General features: G+C 40.6%; 1 protein-coding gene and 1 long non-coding RNA gene across 14 annotated transcripts in view; one reads left to right on the top strand and one right to left on the bottom strand.

The window, feature by feature from the left end:
* The window catches only part of LOC149468552 (PWWP domain-containing DNA repair factor 3A-like), a 108926-nt gene that overhangs the window by 53634 nt on the left and 34982 nt on the right, over nt 1–20310 (bottom strand). For 7 of the 13 annotated variants that reach the window (XM_089670096.1, XM_089670100.1, XM_089670097.1 and 4 more), the window contains 5 exons: nt 14633–14703; nt 12653–13312; nt 6162–6284; nt 3371–3441; nt 3192–3277 (listed from right to left, as the gene is read on the bottom strand). In XM_089670096.1, the coding sequence (XP_089526222.1) occupies nt 3192–3277; nt 3371–3441; nt 6162–6284; nt 12653–13312; nt 14633–14703 (1011 nt within the window). The remainder of the gene's footprint in view (nt 1–3191; nt 3278–3370; nt 3442–6161; nt 6285–12652; nt 13313–14632; nt 14704–20310) is intronic. The other 6 variants (XM_089670106.1, XM_089670107.1, XM_089670105.1 and 3 more) reach the window with 3 other exon arrangements.
* Nucleotides 1385–2401, top strand: LOC149468553 (uncharacterized). The gene is made up of 2 exons (XR_016311717.1): nt 1385–1552; nt 2137–2401. It is a non-coding gene; the product is annotated as an uncharacterized LOC149468553 (long non-coding RNA).

The following is a 20310-nucleotide window of genomic DNA, read 5'->3' as shown; positions in this document are numbered from 1 at the left end:
TTCCAAACAATGAGAGGCTAGTGGACTTTAAAAAAAGAATCAAGATATTAGCCTTGATAATATTCAGGGCCAACTGCTAATCCAGACCAGACTGGAGAAAAGGCAGGATGCATCCCATTGAGCATTTCCTGGGACAGAACTTCTGTACCTTGCACCATGTGAAGTATGTTATTCAAATGCTATCAGATGTTGTGAGGAGATATTTCTAGATAATTAGCAGCAATGGATTTGGATAGACCTAGGCTTCAAAAGCCAAGCAGTTAAAGCCAGCAACCATGAAGCAGGGTGGTAAAGCGCTTCTTGAAACAGAAGATCCAGACAGCCTTGGAGATGCCATGGAGAGTATACCAGGAGTCTGGTGAGGTTAGAGTAGAACATCAGCACGGGCTAGTTCAGTGTGAATACCCTCTCTCTCGATCCTGGCAAATGTTATTAGGGAGAAGGAAAGGAGGAGAAGGAAAGGAGGAGAAGGAAAGGCATAGATATCGGATTCCCCAGAGACACCCAGAGTCACCAAACCATCCACTACTATGGGCAGAAGATCCATGGATCTGGAGACAATCTTGTCAAGTTTGTTTAACCTAGAAGCCAGGAGATTCACAAACAGTGTTCCCTACCTGCAACAAAGGTCCTGAAACACCTAAGCATGAAGAGACCATTCTCCGGATTCTAGATGCTGTCAAATTAGGGAGTCTGCCTGCTAATTTGTGGTATGAGCACAATAGATAGCACTGGGTCAGGATACAGCCTCCAGGACAGCCAATGTGAAAATCTGCAAATTCTCTCTCGGCTCTCTCGCTCCTCAATAGGACAGATACAGCAGCAGTCATTGGCTTCTGCTGCTGTCAATCAGAGCCAGTGATGAGGGGGTGAGGGCGGGGCAGAGCCCACTCTGTGTGTCTTATGGACACACAGAGCAGGGATTGAGAGAGCACACATGAAGGCTCCCATAGCAAGCAGCTTTCTATGGGGGCACTCAGCAGGGGGGAGGAGCCAGGAGCTTCAGCAGGGACTTGAGAAGAAGAGGATCAGGGCTGCAAAAGTCATTAAACCGAGCAGGCAAGTATGACATAACGGTTGCTTAAAAAAACAAAACAAAAAACAAAACAAAAAAAAAAAAAAACCTTTATTACTTTAACTTTGTTTTTTTTTTTAACTTCGTCTTTAAAAATATACAGAAAATTAAAGAGTTACTAAACCCACAACAGTAAAATCAGTCTGTATATGCAGTAAAGCATGCTGTGGTTAATCCTCTGCATTGAGTAAAAAGGCTGTTTGATCCTCCCCTTCTTCCAGTGTTCCCCTCTTATCTCCTGATAAGACATCCTGCAGAGACACTGTGCAAATGCTCAGTTTGGTGTTCATTGCTAGAGAGTTTTTTTTTTCTTGGGAGAGTGCATGTGATCAGCACAGGGCCAATCAGCACTGTCCAGACAAAGGTCATGGATTCTGCATCCTCCTAGAGCAGGAAGAAAACCACCTACAAGCTTTAAAGTGCTCTGCTCGACAATGATAGAAGTCACAAGACTGCTCTAATTGCTGATGAGAAAAGGTATATAGCAGTTTACATTTACTAAAATAATTGCATTTCCACGTTCTGTACTGTGGGAGACCAGATATAGTGATTGCAGGGTCCTGGGTTAAGTAACTTACTGCTAAATAGACAGACTTGTAACTAGAATGAGAAAATGGCTCTAGAGCTTAAAGCACATCTCCGGGCAGTAAAAAAAATGATCCCTTGCAATGGGGCTCTGCCCTCATTGCAAGCGTTATTTGCTCGTTTATGCCTAGGGGAACAATAAAATAGCACCGCTCTAGACGTAAAAAAACTGAGGGACAGTCCACTCTCGGATTGTGGGGGGAGCGCTGCCTGCAGGGGGTGAGGAGGATCAGGCAAGTAAAACAGCTTCTCCTCTGAAAAAGCAAAAACTATTATCCCTTGCAATGCAGGCCCAGCCCCACTGCAAGGGATAATGGTTTCATCTGTCTGGATATAAAAAGGCCCCAGCATGAGATATACAGTATTTTTTCATATTAAAAGTTCATGTATGTGTAAAGGCAACTTTTACAGATATTACTTCTCAGAGATCAGTACTCCCTCTGACAAACAAATACTTTGTTTGCTTTTCTCACTAGAAGGATGGTGCCATCTTTATGGAAGCATTATCTGGGACAGCATCTACGTTCTGCCTAAACATTTTGGCTTAGAGATGACACAGTCATGTAAATCTTGGTAAATTGAAAATATTGGACGAAACACATTGGGAAGGCGTTACAGTGCTGACGTCACACCGCTGCACGATCCTGGGGCGGCAGCGGCCACATACAGTATGTATGCTTTTTTCTGTTTTGTGCAACTTTGTATACATATTATGAATAAATGACTACACTATTGGAAGTATTTAATGCTCCTGGTGAGTCTTATTTTACCAGAGTCTGGGCAGAGAGGATGCCATCCACACATCGATTACTGTGACAAGATACATATGTTCCCGCTGGGCTATACTGGCGTTTGTGCTGCTGTAGTGGCAGCTAAGAGCTCTGGTGAGTTTGTAATTCAGTGGGAGACGGTGGTGGTTTATTTACTACTTAATTGTGTTGTCTACAATTAAGAACACTCTTTTAGGGTGATGGACAGACACTTATTGAATACTTTGTTTATGGATATATTGAACATTTGGCTTATATGGACATTTATCGAACACTTAACACTAATAATCAGTTTTGTCACTTCAAATAGTTTATTTAGCTGCACTTAATATTTTCAATTTTCATTAGGTTTTTATACTACCTAATTGTGCCAGCTGCTTTGCTAGTCAGCACGGATATTTTTTTTTAGATTATGTAAATCTTGTTGTCTGTGCAGTTCTGTGCTGGACATTTGTAAACACAGCCTCTCACAATGTACCTTGCTACCAAATTACAATGTACAGCCTGAACATTTGGAGAAATATTACATCTGCAACAGATTAATGCCATCATCTCACCCTGGTCCCATGTCTGAAGCTCAGACTGCTTTCTAATTATAAAAAGTCTTTTTTTTTTTTAAGAGTATATTGCTGTTGCACACTGTGACATCAGCAATTTATTCATGCAGACATGAGAATTTACCAACAGGTCAACTTTTAGCTGATTAAAGAAATGGCCATCTTTGTCTTACATTAGAGTTTTCACAAGGCATCTTTCTTTACCTTTGCTTCTGAGATTTAGGATCAGAAAGGCACTCCTCCACAAATATTATTGAGGCACGCTTTTCTTTGTTTCGCACTAATTTTACCTGTCATATATAAAAATTCTCATTTATTATCTCTGACAGAGTTTGTTATCACTGTCAATTCTAAAAAGAGTAGTACGACAGATGAAACCTTACCAAAGACGGCCAGTAGGGGTATCGCTTAAATTTACACCAGACAAACGCCCCACGCTCAAAGGAGACTGGTTCTGGAAAAAAAATATGTCACTCAGACATCTGGAATTGTTTTTCACAACACACATGGCCAAAAGTAACCAAAATTTTGTGAAATAAAGCACAAATGAAGAAAACAGAGGATACATACAGACTGCAAAACGTACCATATAAATGGAATAATTCAGTTTCTGGGTTTATTACCACTTGACAACCAAGCCTTTTCTGACATTTTTTGTTTACATGTAAAAAAAAAATCAGTATTTTTGCCTAGAAAATTACTCAAAACCCCCACAGGCCCTATAGAAAAAAAAATGGTGGGTGTTGCAATTTTTTAAAGTCACATGGTATTTGCGCTTTTTTTTAAATTTTAAAAACACAATACCCAATAGTTTGGTATCCATTTACTCGGCGTAACATCATCTTTTAACCACATGCCGCCCAGCCACTGTGGAAATACGGCGGCAGGACGGCACGGCTGGGCAAAACCACGTTTTAAAACGTGTGTTTTCAAAACAGGTAGGAGGCGCGCCATCGCCCTACCTGTCCCGCCGAGTCACAGCCGGTCGTTACCGGCTGTGTCCAGGCGATTAGCGGCAATCACTGACAGAGAGCACAGCTGCAGTAGCTCTGCTCTCTGTCAGTTCCCTGACAGCTCCTGACATGCTGAGCAGGAGAGAAGAGTTTTTCTCTCCCGGTCAGCTTGTCCCCCTGCAGTACACACCCCCGCCCTCTAGTAAAACACTCCACTCACACAGTTAACCCTTTCACTGAAAAATAAAGTTAACCCCTTCCTCCCCAGTGCCATTAGTACAGTGTCAGTGATCACTGTATTGGTGTCACTGGGGATGCCAGTGACCCCAAGTCAGTTCCCCCCCAGTGTCAGAATGTCCGCCGCAGTCCCGCCATAAGTCCCTGATCGCCGCCATTATTAGTATGAAAAATTTAAAAATCCCAGTATCTTTCCCGCCATTTGTAAACGCTATAACTTTCACATAAACCAATTAATTTACACGTATTGGGGTTTTTTTTATTTTTTTAGCAAAGACATGTCGCAGAATGCATTTTGGCAGAAATTTATGACTAAATTTGATTTTTCAATTTTTTTTTACTGGACATGTTTTATAGCAAAAAGTCCAAAATTGTCGACCTTTTTTTTTTATAGCGCAAAAATAAAAAACGCACAGGCGATCAAATACCACTGAAAGAAATCTCAATTTGTGGGAAAAAAAGGATGTAAATTTCATTTATGTACCATATTGCATGACTGCGCAATTGTCCGTTAAACTAGCGCAGCGCTGTATAGCAAAAAAATGGAGTAAATTGCATTATCTATACCATAGTTCGTAAATGTTATAACTTTCACACAAAGCAATCAATATACACTTATTGGGATTTTTTATACCAAAAAAATGTAGCAGAATACATTTTGGCCTAAATTTCTAACTAAGTTTGAGTTTACTATATATTTTTTATAGCTGAAAGTAAAAAAATAAAGTTTTTCTACAAAATTTTTGGTCTTTTTTTGTTTATAGCGTGAAAAATAAAAAGCGCACAGGTGATCAAATTGCACCAAAAGAAAGCTCTATTTGTGTGAAAAAAAGGGCGTAAATTCCGTTTGGGTGCAGCATTGCATGACCGCGCAATTATCAGTTGAATAAGTGCAGCGTCGAGTAGCAAAAAGAGGCCTGGTCATTAAGGGGGGTAAATCCTCAGGAGGGCAAGTGGTTAAATTTTACCAAAACATGCCACGCCAGTGCAACTACGACAAACAGCGTAAATGTTATTATCTATAGCTGACACTTTAAAATTCCTTACAGGTTACCACTTCAGATTTATAGAAGATGCCTGGTGCTAGAATTACTGCCCTTGATCGGACGTTCACAGCGATACCTCTCATGTGTGGGATGATCACTGTTTGCGCATGTGCGGGACCGACACATGCGTTTGCCTTTGTGCAGAGGAAGGGGGCACTTTAAAAAATGACTACTTTGTTTTTTTCCCACACTGTCTTTTTTTTGATCACTTATCAGAGGGAATATAAATATCCCCTGTGATAGCAATAAGCAGGGACTCTTTACTGAGAGATCTGGGGTCTATTAGACCCCAGATCTCTCCTTTGTCCTTCCCGACATCTGATCACACCAAGGTTGGTGTGATCAGATGCTTTCCTAAATAAAATATGGTGCTGTTTACATCCTGCAAATACTCATCTCTTCTGGTTTCGTACATCACAGAGATGATCGTAGCTGTTGCAGTCTCTGACTACCTATAAGGTCAGCTGTCGGTAGCACCAGATGTTTGCTTGGGTCTCCCTGTGGGACAGGAGAGCCCGAGAGAGCTGCAAAAAATGTCAGGAAAGGGGGAGGGGCATCATCCCATTTTAGCCACTTGAAGTCCAGTGACATACAGGTATGTTGCTGGTCACCTAGTGGTTATGATAGTTTGGTATATTGCTTATTTTATTAGTAGTAAACATTTTATGTAAAAATCTCAAAACACCGGATTAAAATGTTCTGGATAGCATGAAGTACTTCTTCCGCAAGTGTAATGTATGAGAAGGCAGAAAAACTGGGGGCTCTAAAATACTGAATAGGCTTTAATTATAATATATATTGGAGAAAAATGTCTGACAGTAGTTGATTTTAGTTATTCTAAGGAGCGGAGAACTGCAACATGACAGTTTGCCATAGGCAAGAACACCATATCATTTTATCGAGTTTTATAAATAAACTTCAGTAATAGCTTATGCTACCTTTCTTGAGTTCAATGACAGGAAGGTCTACATCTTCCTCTGTATCATCATTTGGCCACACTTGTGGAACAGTGTTTGATTCTGGAGAACTACATTCCATAGACAATTCTGAAGATAAGAAATCTGAAACAAAACACACATTTGATTACATTTTCAATTAAATACCAACTGGTACATGACCTCAAAAAGGACAGAAAAAAAACCTTATATAAAAAAAATTGAAAGGGGGTTCAGTGAGCCAATGAGGAATTCTTGACTCCATTTAGGTACATATACGTCAAAGTGATAACCAGACTTACCGTTGACCATAAAACCCAATGCAGCAATCATGGACTCTGTGCAACATATCTGAGCTCAGCAATCCCCTCCAAAGCCAGTTTCAGACAAACCAACAAGTGTAAGCAAGCAAGATCATAAACTTTACACCCTAGATGTGGTAACAACTACTGACACTGCAATTAATTTTATCCAATGGCAAGTTTGTGCAGCTGGTATTTGACCACTCTTTGATTGTATATGCATGTGTATCAGATCATATGACCTTGCCCAAATACCAATATTTCTTGAGCAAATACACGAATTGGTCTATATAAAGCCAATACTGGAACAAATTGGTCTTTATAAAGTTCAGATTCTCAACAAATTTGCCAAATGTCACACTACTACATATAACTAAAGAACTGATTCCTGACAAAACCCCTATGGGTTGCTCTTTAATAAAGATAGACATCACAGACCTACACATGCAGTATTTCCAAAGAAACAAAATCCAGAAAATTAGTAGGCGACTCCCCAAACTAGTAATTTGCATTCTTGTAGAGACTGCTGAGCAAAAACTAGAGATCATTACAAGTACACAGTGACAATCAGTGGTAATAAAAATCTAGTACTATGTTCAGGAAAATCATTGACTATTCATAGTACTTACATTTCCACAAATCACCAGATATGCTACATGCAAGCAGGAATTGAATGCAAGAGAAGAGACTGAAAACACAGGAAATGTACAGGACAGAGCATTGAGATTTGCCCCTTAAGCTGGACTCTGGGCAAATGATTTTGCAAGGGTTAACTGCTCGTTTTATCCTAGGACAGATGAGATATACGTACCTAATCTTCCCCGCAGAAGACTGGTCTGTCAACCCCACGTTCCAGCGGTCTTGAAAATGGACTGTTCCTGATGCCATCACACCCAGAACATGCTCCGTAGACAGGAACAGTCCACCGTCAGATCGCGGGGGAGTGCGTTTTTCCACAGGATCGAAGTATCAGGAGGAGTATAAACTTTGTGATCACCCCTAGAAAAAAAAGAAATGAGTAGTTGACCCATGCAGAGCAGCTTGACTGCATGGGGAAAAAAAAAAAAATTTTGTCTGGAGTTGGGCTTTAATACACACACCTCAATTCACAGTATCCAAGACACAAGTGAGCGCTGACTTCTGACTTATACATCTCACTCTCCAGTGAGATCTGCACTCTGGAACACACAGCTCACTTCCCACTAACACTCTGGAACACACAGCTCACTCTTCACTATCAATGTCATGAGTACTACACTCCAGCACACACAGCCTATTCCCATTATCCATGCCATCAGTGAGATCTACACTTCAGCACACACAGCCTATTCCCATTATCCATGCCATCAGTGAGATCTACACTTCAGCACACACAGCCCTATTCCCATTATCCATGCCATCAGTGAGATCTACACTTCAGCACACACCGCTCACACTCCATTATTCATGTCACCAGTGAAATCTACACTCCAGCGCACACTGCTCTCTTCCATTATCCACGTCACCAGTGAGATCCACACTCCAGTGTACACAGCTCATGCCCCACCTCACCAGTGAGATCTACACTCCAGCGCCCACAGCTCCTGGGCTTTTATTTCAGTAGGAACATGGGGTAATGCAGTTTCGGCACCTCCAGCACCGAACATATGTAATGGAAAGGGGGGCTGGAGTGTGCTAGAGGGACTATTAATGCTGGCTGGTTTATTGTTGCTAGAGGGGATCTATCTTTACATGGTAGTCTATTGTTGCTTCAGAGGTCTATTGTTGCTAGAAGGGGTCTACTGTTTGGGGTCAGTTTACTGTTGATGACTGCTGGGGTTCTATTGTTGCTGGAAGGCATCTGGGATGTCTATTGTTGCTGGGGGTCAATTGTTCCTGGAAAGGATCTGCTGCTGAGTTTGGAGTCTACTGTTGCTGGCTGCTAGAGAGTTTATTGATGCTGGCTGCTGGGAAATCTGTTGTTGCTGCAGGGAGTCCATTGTTGCTACAATCCATTGTTGCTGGGGTTGAATGCTGCTGGTGGGGGATCTACTGTTGAGTTAGGGGTCTATATTTGCTGGCTGCTGGAGAATCTATTGATGCTGACTGCAGGGGATCTATTTTACTGCTTTCTTATCATTAAAGAATTTCACACAAATTACTTAGCACCCCAAAAGGAGACTTGGCTCTTTAATCTCTTAAAGGGGCGTTACTGGGTGGTGGGTGAAACCAAGGGGCAGTGCTCAGAGGTCTCCACTCCTGCACACACAGGTCACTCCCCATTATCAATGCAACCAGTGAAATCTACACTCCAGCACACACACCGCTCACTCCCCATTATCCATGTCACCAGTGAGATCTACACTCCAGCACAAACTGCTCACTCCCCATTATCCATGCCACCAGTGAGATCTACACTCCAGCACACACTGCTCACTTCCCATTATCCATGTCACCAGTGAGATCTACACTCCAGCACACACTGGTCACTCCACATTATCCATGTCACCAGTGAGATCTACAATCCAGCACACACAGCTCACTCCCCATTATCCATACCAGTGAGATCTACATGCCAAGACACACACACACACACCTCCATGTCACTAGTATCCATGCCACCAGTGAGATTTACAATCCAACACACAGATAATTTGGCTCATAGTGCAGCATCAATAGGCAGTAACATAAAATAAGTTGCATGGAACACCATTAGTGAACGGGAACTCAAACAAAGGATACTTGTATCAGATAGCCAGAAAATCGAACACCACCATTGAAAAAGCAGCCAGTGCCATTATATCATGATGAAAAGGTATATAAAAAGTCCTATAAATTATCTGACCGTTTAAACATAGTAGAATAAGAAGTACTATCAGTTTAGTTTTTAAATTCTCATTGGCGTCCCCCAGGGGACTAGGTGCACAGAGCACTGATCGATGGCTGCATTATTAAAAGTACTTTTTTTTTTCCTGCACAGCACTAGTGCAGACCTCCTTTTCATTTTCACAGAGCTGGATCCTATATGTACTGTATGTGGACACTTCTGCTCTCCCATAAAGCTACATAGCACTAAAAGCCCACACCAATATTGTTGTACGCACTTCTTCAGAGGTGTACTTATAAGGCCCTTTGCACACAAGGGCATCTAGTTGCAGTGTGTGCATCCAGACGTTTTCCGCTTGTGTTGTGGGCCTGTGCTTTTGTGAATGATGGCAAGCCGTTGACAATGCTAGCTTAGCAATCAAAGCACGGGTCAGAATGGGACCAAGTGCTCCATGCACTAGGTCCCCTGCAGTTCCACAATGATTTATAAATGATAATGATTATTTCTTTAAGGGTGGTCATAATAAACCCAGCTTATCAGACAAGTTAATAATCACATACAAAACCACAGTGCCCAAAAAAGAGCATGTACAGGATAATAGCTATGTTATGCCCCATACAAACGATAAGAAAAATCGTACAAAAAAATTTCACGGAGCCACTGATCGAACGATTTTCTTTTCATTGATGAGCAGGATGTTTTAACCGATAACGATATTGTGAACAAAAAAATCCAGTTGAACAACAGTGAAAAACTGTTGTTTCGCATACGAACGACCGATTTTCTATGTGGTGGTATGACAGTCGTACGAAAAAAATCAAGCGCAATCATGCATGAGCAGAAACAGAAGATGACCCGGATGTTTATCTCCAAGGAATCTTCGTAAACACGAACGAAAAATCCAGTATATCGCTCGTTCTGGCCGGAAGGGTGTGGCTACAAGGTCACACGCACCCTGCATCACTTCCACTTGTATGGAAGATGTCAACACTTCGTATTGCCCGAACAATTTTTTTTTAATTAGGTTAATGTGGGCCACGATTAATGCGGGCCACGATTTCGGGCAACAAATGCCTCTCGGTCGTCGCATGATTGATCGGTCGATTTTCTAATCGTGTATTCCCATCTTAACACTGTCCAGCGCTTCCAAGCTGGCTCACCTCTTTGCCTTGTGTCGAAACCAGAGCTTGTTCCAGCTTCTAAAATAAAGTCATACAGATCAATACAAGACAGTGCCACCACAGTGAACTCTTTTGACATGTTTCACACAAATATGGTCTTAATCGCAATCATACTCTTTAGAGGAGGTGTTTGTGCTAGTCCAGAACAATAAAGCTTATTTTACTCATTGCTGTTCAATTTCTGTCCTTCAAAAATACTCAACTCTACTATATTTTCAACTCTGGTTAAAAGCTGAAAGTAGCACTCCTTTCATAGCCTACTGGCATACAGACACAGTAACCTTCCCCAGCGGTCTGATGTCAGTATTTCTGTGCTCAAAGCGGTACATTTTTTTGCATGGAAATATGTATTTATTGTAGGCCTGTAATTCTTTATTTGTAGGCCTGTATTGTAGGCCTGTAATTCTCAGGAATAACTCACTGAAATCTGTCCGAACAAAAGTCTAGTAAACATCCGGGTATGTTAAAATTTGAAAAACTAAATCATAAAATCATAAATTATAATTTATTAAATAATCATAAAAAAAAAATAAATTTAATTCAATAATATAATCAAACTAAAAACACTGAAATTTGAAATAGAGCGCCAAGTTCGCACATCACTGAGCAAAGTCGTAAAATCTGATAACTAATTTCCCCAGGAATCATCATTCAATTCTGCAAGTGGTTCTAATTTACTACCACTGTTCTCTAGCTGGTCTAAAACCGCTTTTGACCTAAAGGGATGCTTTTTGGACACCATGGACGTTTCTCAGTTTCCAGGCAGAAAGAACAGTAAAAATGTAGGCAGGGCACAGGACAAAGCACTAGGGATAAAATGTATGTGAAATGGTTTGATACAGTAATGTTTTACTATGTGATTTTAGCGAATGTCACTTTTTCACATTTTTAAATTTCCCGCCAGTTCCGTCCCCTGTACATCCTGACGTCGCAGGGAACGGAACCCAGAAAACGGATGCCGGAATCGGCCGGAGGATATTGCCGGGGACACTGCAGGGGGGACATCACGGGAGCGCAGGACAAGGCAAGTGCAGAAGGGATCCCGGAGCAGCGCCGTAAGGCATTCCCAAGTGTAGCTCGGGGTTACTGCTTGTGGTGCTGAAACTTTACCCCGAGCTACACTCGGGAATACTGCCAGGGAGGTTAACATGCTATGTCTGCTTTGTATAGAAGGACTGCACATTTTTACTGAGAGTCAGGGATACATTTTAAAGTACGTTCTCTCAATCCACTCCCAGGTTTATTCCTTGGTCAAATAGGAAGAAAGTTACAAAAACAAACTAAAAGTTTAATTTTTTAGTTCTCTTTATCAAGTGCCCTCCAAATATATATAGCTTCAATTAGTTGTTACCCACTTTATATAAACCAACACTCCTATTAAGTATTGCAGTCTCATGGTCACTTAAAGAACAAAGACAAAGGCAGATCACTGATTATTACCTACCATGATATGACAGTCACATCTATTATAAAAAATTTAGAGCTCTGTCTTGTGTAGACTGTACATGTTAACCCAATGATACAAATTACCTTTAGATCTACCAAAGAACTATTTTTAGGCAATATACTGTACAGATATTTAAAAAAAAAAATCCACCAGATTGTGCAGGCCCTCATAGTATAAAGTTTTGGTGAATCCAAAGGCACCTGACTTTACTTTGTTATTCTCTGATAAGAAATAGTTAAAGTGGTTGTAAACCCTTGCATATAAAACAGTAAAATGACTGGCCTCAGGTGATACACAAACCCTTCAACATTGGTTGGACTAGCTACAGTCTTCTCTTCTCTGCGTCCATTCAAAGTGCTGAATGTATAAAGCTTGTATGAGAGTTCAGGAAAAAAAGGGGTGGAGAGCTGAAATTACACACTGCAGAGCTCAGTAAGGTTGACTGGAGTAGTAAAAAATACACACATCCCTACCCTTGTCAATCTACTGGAGGTCCCTCCTTCCGTCACTATTTTTCTTTTGGCGACAGAAAAGCTTGTCAATAGTGATTCATGCTGATAGGAGGAATGAACAAGCAGATAGAAAGAACACTTAGTGCTCTTAATTGAGACAAGTACACACTATAGAGGGATATGCTTTGTTCATATTTCATGTCTGAGGTTTACAGCCACTTTAATACATATCATTACAACAAGACTTTATGTTCTAGGTTAATCAGTCCAGATTATGCCAGTGATGGTGCATTCATTTTGTATTACCTGACTCAGTGAAGCTGAACTCTGGCAAAGGGAGCTGGTTGTATTTGCTCTTTCTGTGGGAATCTTCTTCTTCTGTATCAGATCTGAACTCCTGTATAGTGATGGGCACCTGTACATTGTCTTTTTTTGAATGCTGTGAAACAAGGCATTTGGGATGCGGATTTCCTTTCCCTGTGGCCTTTTTACCTGGATCAGTTGACATGACATTCTGTATCTTCTTTGCAGTGGAAAGATGGCTCTTAAGCCTGGCCTTTCTATTCTTGCCTTTTTCAGACTTCTGCTCTTCTGTGGTACTGCTGTTAAGGGGCAACATTTTGGGTGCGGTCTTTTTCCTACTGCCTTTTTCTGTGTTTGTGTCTTCCACCCTTTTTCTTTTTCTTCTAACATCTGTGTCTGTTATCTGGGTGGGTTTATGAACTTTGGACTTGTTTGATGTCTTGGAGCACACAGAACGTTTACTTGTTCTTAAGCATCTCCCCCTTTTGAGTGTTGTGCTGCCTTCATCTACCATGGTAGAATCTGAAGTTTCTTTCTCCATAAGTTTTTTTCTTGAAGAAGTGCATTCATTACCCCTCTCATGTTTCATGATGTTCATTGCTGTGCTGAGTGCACTTCGGTACTTTAGTTCCTCAACAGTAACTTTGAGATTCTTAGATCTGTCTGCAGGAAAATAATCATATTCTTAGAAACTCATAAAAAAATGGTAAATATTAACAGATCATTCAGCCTACAAAAGTGAAAGAAAATGTCTTGTTTTATCTATGTGGTAAAGGCCTGGCAAAGCATACAAGAAAAAAAAAAATTAAAAAAGGTGAATTGGGTACCATTACAATCAGATCAACTCAGGTTTACATGGATGAGAACCTATCACGAGCCAGCGCTGTGCCCATCTGCAGAGGGTGTTGGTCTCGCTCTCTCATCACAGTCTCTGACAGCAAAATTCACTCCCACTGCTGTCCCAATCAAATCCTGTGAGGAGGAAGTAGGGGTGGGGCCGAACTGCACTGTGTTAATTGATGTACACAGCCCAGCTCGGGAGCGAGCCTGCAGGTGTGCATAGGAAGCTGCTTCTTTTGGCGGCACACAGAGAAGAGGAGGATAAAAAAAAGGCAGCCAAGAGTGCCAACAGGGGACCAGAGAAAAGGAGGTTCTGGGCTGCTCTGTGCAATATTATTTCAGACAGCAGTTAAGTATACCCTGTTTATTATTTTAAATTAATAAAATAAAAAAAAAAAACCACACAACCGCTCTAAGGCTAATGTCATCCACAGCATCTGACACATTTTACTGACGGATTCTTTAAGTTATCTCGGTTAACTGTTTTTATCCACGGGGGTTGGGATTAGATTGAATTTAGAACTAATCATCTCTGCAGCCTCAAGTCACAGTCTTAGTTATTGATTTCTGCAAAAGGAGGCGGGCCACAGCTAGATCAGCTGTTCAGTTGCACCAAGAAAAGCACCAAACAATACGTGTCCAAGAATGATATTTTTTCAGTAAGGGACCTTCTTAGACGTCGAATTGTCACAAGAACAGGTGTTTCACATTTGAGGATTTTTCTATTACTTCTTGCTCTGATAAAAACTCATTTTACATTTCCTTTCAATTCCAATGTCAATGACACTGATCACCATGGCAAATAGAGGGGTGAATCTACCAAGAGGGGACAAAAACTTGACAAAAGGTTTAACACGTGCTTACTCAAATTTCAAAATTTAATAAAATTTATTGTACAGTTTTATGCACTTCAAAAACAGCAGAAATACATCAGAAGACCAAAACTAAGCCATAACCTAGGCCTCCACACCCCACTTCTAATAAATTGTATAATACTAGAAAGGAAAAAATATATATATAGTTTGCACTATTGCCACACCAATCATGATGAATGTAGAAGAAGCCTAACTGGACTGACAAGCCAAAAGTTATCTGGCAATTGGTAGCTTAGTTTGAAATTTTGTAAAATGCAAAAAACGTCACCTAGATCTTCACTAATTTTCTGTAGCTCAACCATCAGAAAAGGTTTCGTTTCGTTGTACTTTACAAATACCCTGTGGAGGGGGGAAAAAAAAATAAAAATTTGAATAAACACATTTTAAAATCTTCATTATCAAAGTGTATATCCACTTTTGCAGTAAAATTTGAGAAAATCCCACTATACATTTGTTATGTATTCCTATTCACAAAGCAAAACTAAAATTAGTTTTTTTTAAATATTTCCTACTTTTTCAATGTTTTGAGGAGAAGGTATAATGGGTGACTGCAAGTATTTCTCTGCCAGCTCAACATGATCTGTCCCAAAAGTTTTCAAATCTAGTACAACTGATGAGAAAATATCTGTTTACATCAGGGGTGTCAAACTGGTGGCCCTCCAGCTGTTGCGAAACTACAAGTCCCATCATGCCTCTGCCTTTTGGAGTCATGCTTGTAACTGTCAAACTTGCAATGCCTCATGGGACTTGTAGTTTGGCAACAGCCAGAGGCACACCAGTTTGACACCCGTGGTCTAACATGGCACAGAAAGGGTTAAAAAAAGGTAAGTTGTAATTTTTTTAATGGCTATGTGAGTTGGGACATGTAACAAATTTAGGCTACTCTCACAGTGAGGTGTTTTTGAAGCATTTTTGCGTTAACAAAAAGCACCTGAAAAGCTCAAGAAAAACACTTCCCTATTTATATGAATGTATATCTATGTATGTTTTCACACTGAGGCATTGCACTTGTGGTGTGGTGTAAAAACCCCTGCATCTTTGGGGCATGTTTGGGTAGTTTAAAAAAAAAAAAAAAAAAAAAAAAAAAAAGCAGCCCCAATGGAAAACGCCTGAAAGCCGCCTCTGAGAAGCGTTTTTGGTGCAGTTTTTAAGTCACATGTCCTTTAAAAGTACTCAAAGCGCAGTAAAAACGCTTGTGTGTGAAAGTAGCCTTAAAGTATGCATTAGCTGCAGTTTTTTTGAAAAAGTGGACATACCCGTTAACCACTTGGCTCTGGAAGGTTTTAATCTCTTCCTGACCAGTGCATTTTTTTGTTGCTATTCAGCAAAATGCTACTTTAACTGTCAACTGTCATGCAACACTGTCCCACATGAAATTTATATAATTTTATTTTTTCACACAAATAGATCTTTTTGGGAGTATTTGATCACTTTTTTTTTTAATTTTCTAAAAAGAAAAAAAAAAAAAAAAAGCGTTGTGGCGAGATCTGTCACCGGCCGTGTACCTCGGACACGGCCGATGACATATCTGTGTACCGGCCCCGTTGCCAGTACCATGTGACCTGCTGAGACCAATCACAGTAGGTCACATGGCAGGTGTATACAATGAACGGCTTCCTTTCATTCTATCCATTGTATACAAGTGTGTCTAGCTGTAAATGGTCACAGTGATCACATGCACAGGCTGGGCCAGTCACAGCCCATCTGTGTCATGTGATTAGCTGTGGCCAATCACAACTAATCACAAAAAAAAAAGCTGAATGAAATTGATTTCATATAGTAAAGAAATTCTTTGCTATAAGCAATCAAATTGTGTAAAAAAAAAAAAAAAAAATTATACTGATCACTTCCCTAAAGTAGTACAATGTTACTATGGTAACATTGTACTACTTTGGTCATAGTGTAAAATGAAAAAAAATAAATAGAATATCTTAAAAAAAAACATTTTTTAAAAAATTAGCAATTATTTTTTTCACAGTCACCAGTCATTGTCCCTGATCACCGCCACACCAGCTATAAGAGGATGCTGTACTGCACTGGTGACAGTATGTTAATACACACAAAAAAAAAATTATGAAATTTGTTTTTAATTTCTTCATGTTCCGTAAAATGACAAAAAAATTACAACTTCAAAAAAAACAAAAAACAAAAAAACTCACCATGCCTCTTATGAAATACGTTGGACTGTCTACTTTGCAACAAGGGGTCATTTGGGGGATATCTGTACTGTTCTGACATTTTTGGGCATCAAGAAAATAGATTGGCCCTCAGTACTTCAGGATTGATCAATTTTCAGATATATACCATAGCTTGTGAACTCTATAACTTTCCTACAGACTAAATAATAAACACTGATTTGGGTTATTTTCACCAAAGAAATGTAGCAGAATACATCTTGGCCTAAATTTATGAACAATTATTTGCAAACTTTTATAACAAAAAAACCCCCAAAAAAACAAAAAACAAAAAAAACACGTTTTTGTTTCTAATTTTCGGTCTTTTTTTGTTCATTTAGTAAAAAATAAAACCCCCAGTGGTGATTAAATACCACCAAAAGAAAGCTCTAGTTGTGTGAACAAAATTATAACATTTTAGTTTGGGTACAATGTTGTATGACCTCGCAATTGTCATTCAAAGTGTGAGAGCGCTGAAACCTGCAAAGTGGCCTGGGCAGGAAGGGGGTAAAAGTGCCCAGTATTGATGTGGTTAAAATGTATATTAATCAGTTTGTGTGAAAAGGTATAGCGTCTACAAACTATGGTATATATGCTGGAATTTACACAGTTTTTACTTCCTGACTGCCCATCACATTTCTTGAGGTGCTAAGATGCCAGGACAGTACAAACATTACCCAATCCCCCCCTTTGGAAAGTAGGCTCCCTAAGGTATTTGCATGTTGAGTCCAAGGAAGAAACAAAAATTTTACTTAGGTTTTTGGAAAATGACAAAAAAAAAAAAAAAAAAAAAAGTTCTTTTTGCTTTTCACAAAGTTGGCACTTTAGATTTTTTCACGCGCCATTGGTATATGTTGAACTACACCCCAAAAACAGATTCTGCTACTTCTCCTGAATATAGGTATACATGTGACAGACTTTTTGGCAGCTTAGTCATGTACAGGGGCCCAAAATCCAATGACCACCTTCATGCTTTCAAAGAGCATAATTTCCTCATTTGATTTCCTGACTACCTGCCACAGTTTTGGAGGCCCTGAAATGCCAGGATAGTAAAAACATCCCCAGCCCAAAAGAAAGCAGACACCCCAAGGTACTTGCTGAGAGGCATGATGAGCCTTTGGAAGATTTTATTTATTTTTTCCACAAGTTTTTGAATGAATTTTTTTTTTTTTTTTTTAAACACAAGGTTGTCACTTTAATGAGATATTTGTCACACATGCCATGGGTATACATGGAATTACACCCCAAAACACATTCTGCTACTTCTCCAGAGTATGGAGAAACCAAATGTGAGAAACATTTTGGCAGCGTAGCCACGTACAGGAGCTAGGCCCAAAATCCAAAGACCACCCTTCAGGCGTAATTAGCTGATCCTGCATTTTTGGGGACACTATGCTATTGGAGACTCTATCCATCCAGACACCATACTAGTAATGACGGTGTTCAGCAACATAGTGCGACTGTGATAGCGTGGCGGCCAATCTGGCACTAGCTGACCCTGGCTGGAAGGGACGCTAACTGACTGACGCCATCTGAGACACTAATACAGTGATCAGTGAATAAATATTGTTCACTGGTGATAGTGCAATCAAAGGGTTACGTGGCTCAAAGGGTTAAATGTATCCAATAAATGGATGCAAGTGTAAATGTGCTGTTTCTACTCACACAGGTCCTAATTTCTTATCTCCCTGAACATAAAGAGCTCAGGTGAGGGAAGAACCAGCCAGAACCTGTGTCTGTGTTTGTAAATAAGAGACAGAGCTGTGCTGTGATTGGCTACAGCCAATCAGCAGATTCATGGCCAAAAGCATTGGCTAGGACCTGCTGACAAACTGCATGCTCCCGGAACCCAGAAGACCGGCAACAACGTACAGGTACACTGTCCTGCCTGCCTGTGCCACCTATGCGAAGTTAATCTACTGTGGGAAGGCGGCAAGTGGTTAAGTTACCCTGTGAGGTATATTTTTGCACTTACTGTAAATTCTTATCTTAAAATCCATTGAAGGGACACAGGAATCCAGAAACAGCCAGGTTATACTGCCAGCTGAGACACTGGCAAACAAATGAAATCCAGTCCCTGTAGAACCGCTCTTCTTGTAAGCAAGAAATACACAGGACCAATCAAACACAGAGGGAAGACCCTGCGCTACTCAACAGACTAAATATGAGTTTTCTACTTAAAGGATAAGCTCAGCTTTGGGAACATATTATATGTTCTACCCGTTTAGGGTGGAACATGTAACATGCTCCCATAGTCGCAGCTGCCGCCCGCTGCGACTTCTCCCCATACTGTCAAATTTTAAAACACCGCGGCCGCGCGGGGCTCCGCCTGCACTGTCGCATCATTCATTCATGACTTCGGCTGTCAGCTTGCAGTTTTCAATGAACTACAGCACCGTGGTAGTTCATTGAAGCTTCCTGTCAGAATATCTGCTTGCTTGTACAACTCGTACAGCAAGCAGATATTCTGACAGGTCTGCAGGAGACCTGCATGGTATTAGCAATCTACTGATCGCTGGTGCAATGCTTTCCAGACTCCTGTAGAAAAAAAAACAAAAAACGTGCATTTATTATTTTTGTCTAAAAGGTGAACTTATCCTTTAACATAAAACGTTTTCTTCATCGCCCACTGAGGGACACGGGAATTCAGAAGCAGCTAGATGTACAAAAGCAGTCCAACTGAGAGGTGAGTAAAAGCTACTGCCAGGCCCAAACAAAATTTGGAACCCATCCATATTACAGAAGTATCAGAATGACCAATTTCTAAATCACAGCTAGAGGAGGTGAAGCCCTTCACGGCAGGGGAGCTGCCACAATCAAGGAGAGGGCACAGATAATCAACCTGGTTCTGTAGACTAGTACAGAGAATCACCTCAACAGGGTAAGCTACTACCTGAGAAAATAATGGGCCTCAACTAGCAAGAGGTTGGAGGGCAAAACAACAATCCACAAAAACATGTGTAAAAAAAACAAACAAACAAAATACTACCCAAAATGGGGTGTGAACAAGTGAAAATTGAAAAACAAGTCTGCAGGAGGAAGTTTGGATGATAAACAAGTTAAAAAAAAAAAAAAAAAAAGACAACCAGCCAGTCAACAGAAGGCGGCTAAGCCTAGCAGTTCACACTGTTGGACCTCTGGGAAAGGAAGTTCCATGATGAGGAAAGAGGTTGCCTGATCAGACCACCAATTGTGCAAAGCAAGGATAGGCTGAGCGTGCCACCTGCAGAAAGGGTAGGCAGGGTGGCGGGTGCACTGTAACCTAGATTGGTTCACAAGAACAATAGAAAAAAGGATGAGAGCAGGACTCCTTCCAACCAAATAGCCTGGGGACAACACTGCAATCTGTCTATAACCACTTACCCTTTATATGATTCCAAGATTAAGACTCATCCAACCTATCCCCAAATCAAGGCAGAATCCTCAGCCATGGAGTGAGGGGTAATCACACGAATAAGAACAGGTCTCTCGTTGGCAATAGGACAGAGGAAGGAATCTAAGGGGACTTCCTCGAAAGGCTTCAGCTCAGCCATAGAAGGTCACAAAGGTTTCTGGACTTAGGCTCCAAGATAGTACAGGGCCACATTGTGATAGATAATTTCCCTCCTAACATGAAGAGGGGCACTCAAATGTTGAACCTTTACCAAATCAATGTGGAGACCATTGCACACTGCATCAACAAGATTAGAGATACACCTTGTAAATCAGAGTCATCTGCAGGTCACACTAAAAACAGCTTCTCCAGGAGATGACTGCAGGGACTCTGAACCTG

The sequence above is a fragment of the Staurois parvus genome, unplaced genomic scaffold, assembly GCF_062004578.1.
Source record: "Staurois parvus isolate SC_StPar_1 unplaced genomic scaffold, SC_StPar_1.0 ptg000086l, whole genome shotgun sequence".
NCBI lineage: Eukaryota > Metazoa > Chordata > Amphibia > Anura > Ranidae > Staurois > Staurois parvus.
Note: the sequence above shows the minus strand (reverse complement) of the source record. Positions and strands in the feature narration are given on the sequence as shown.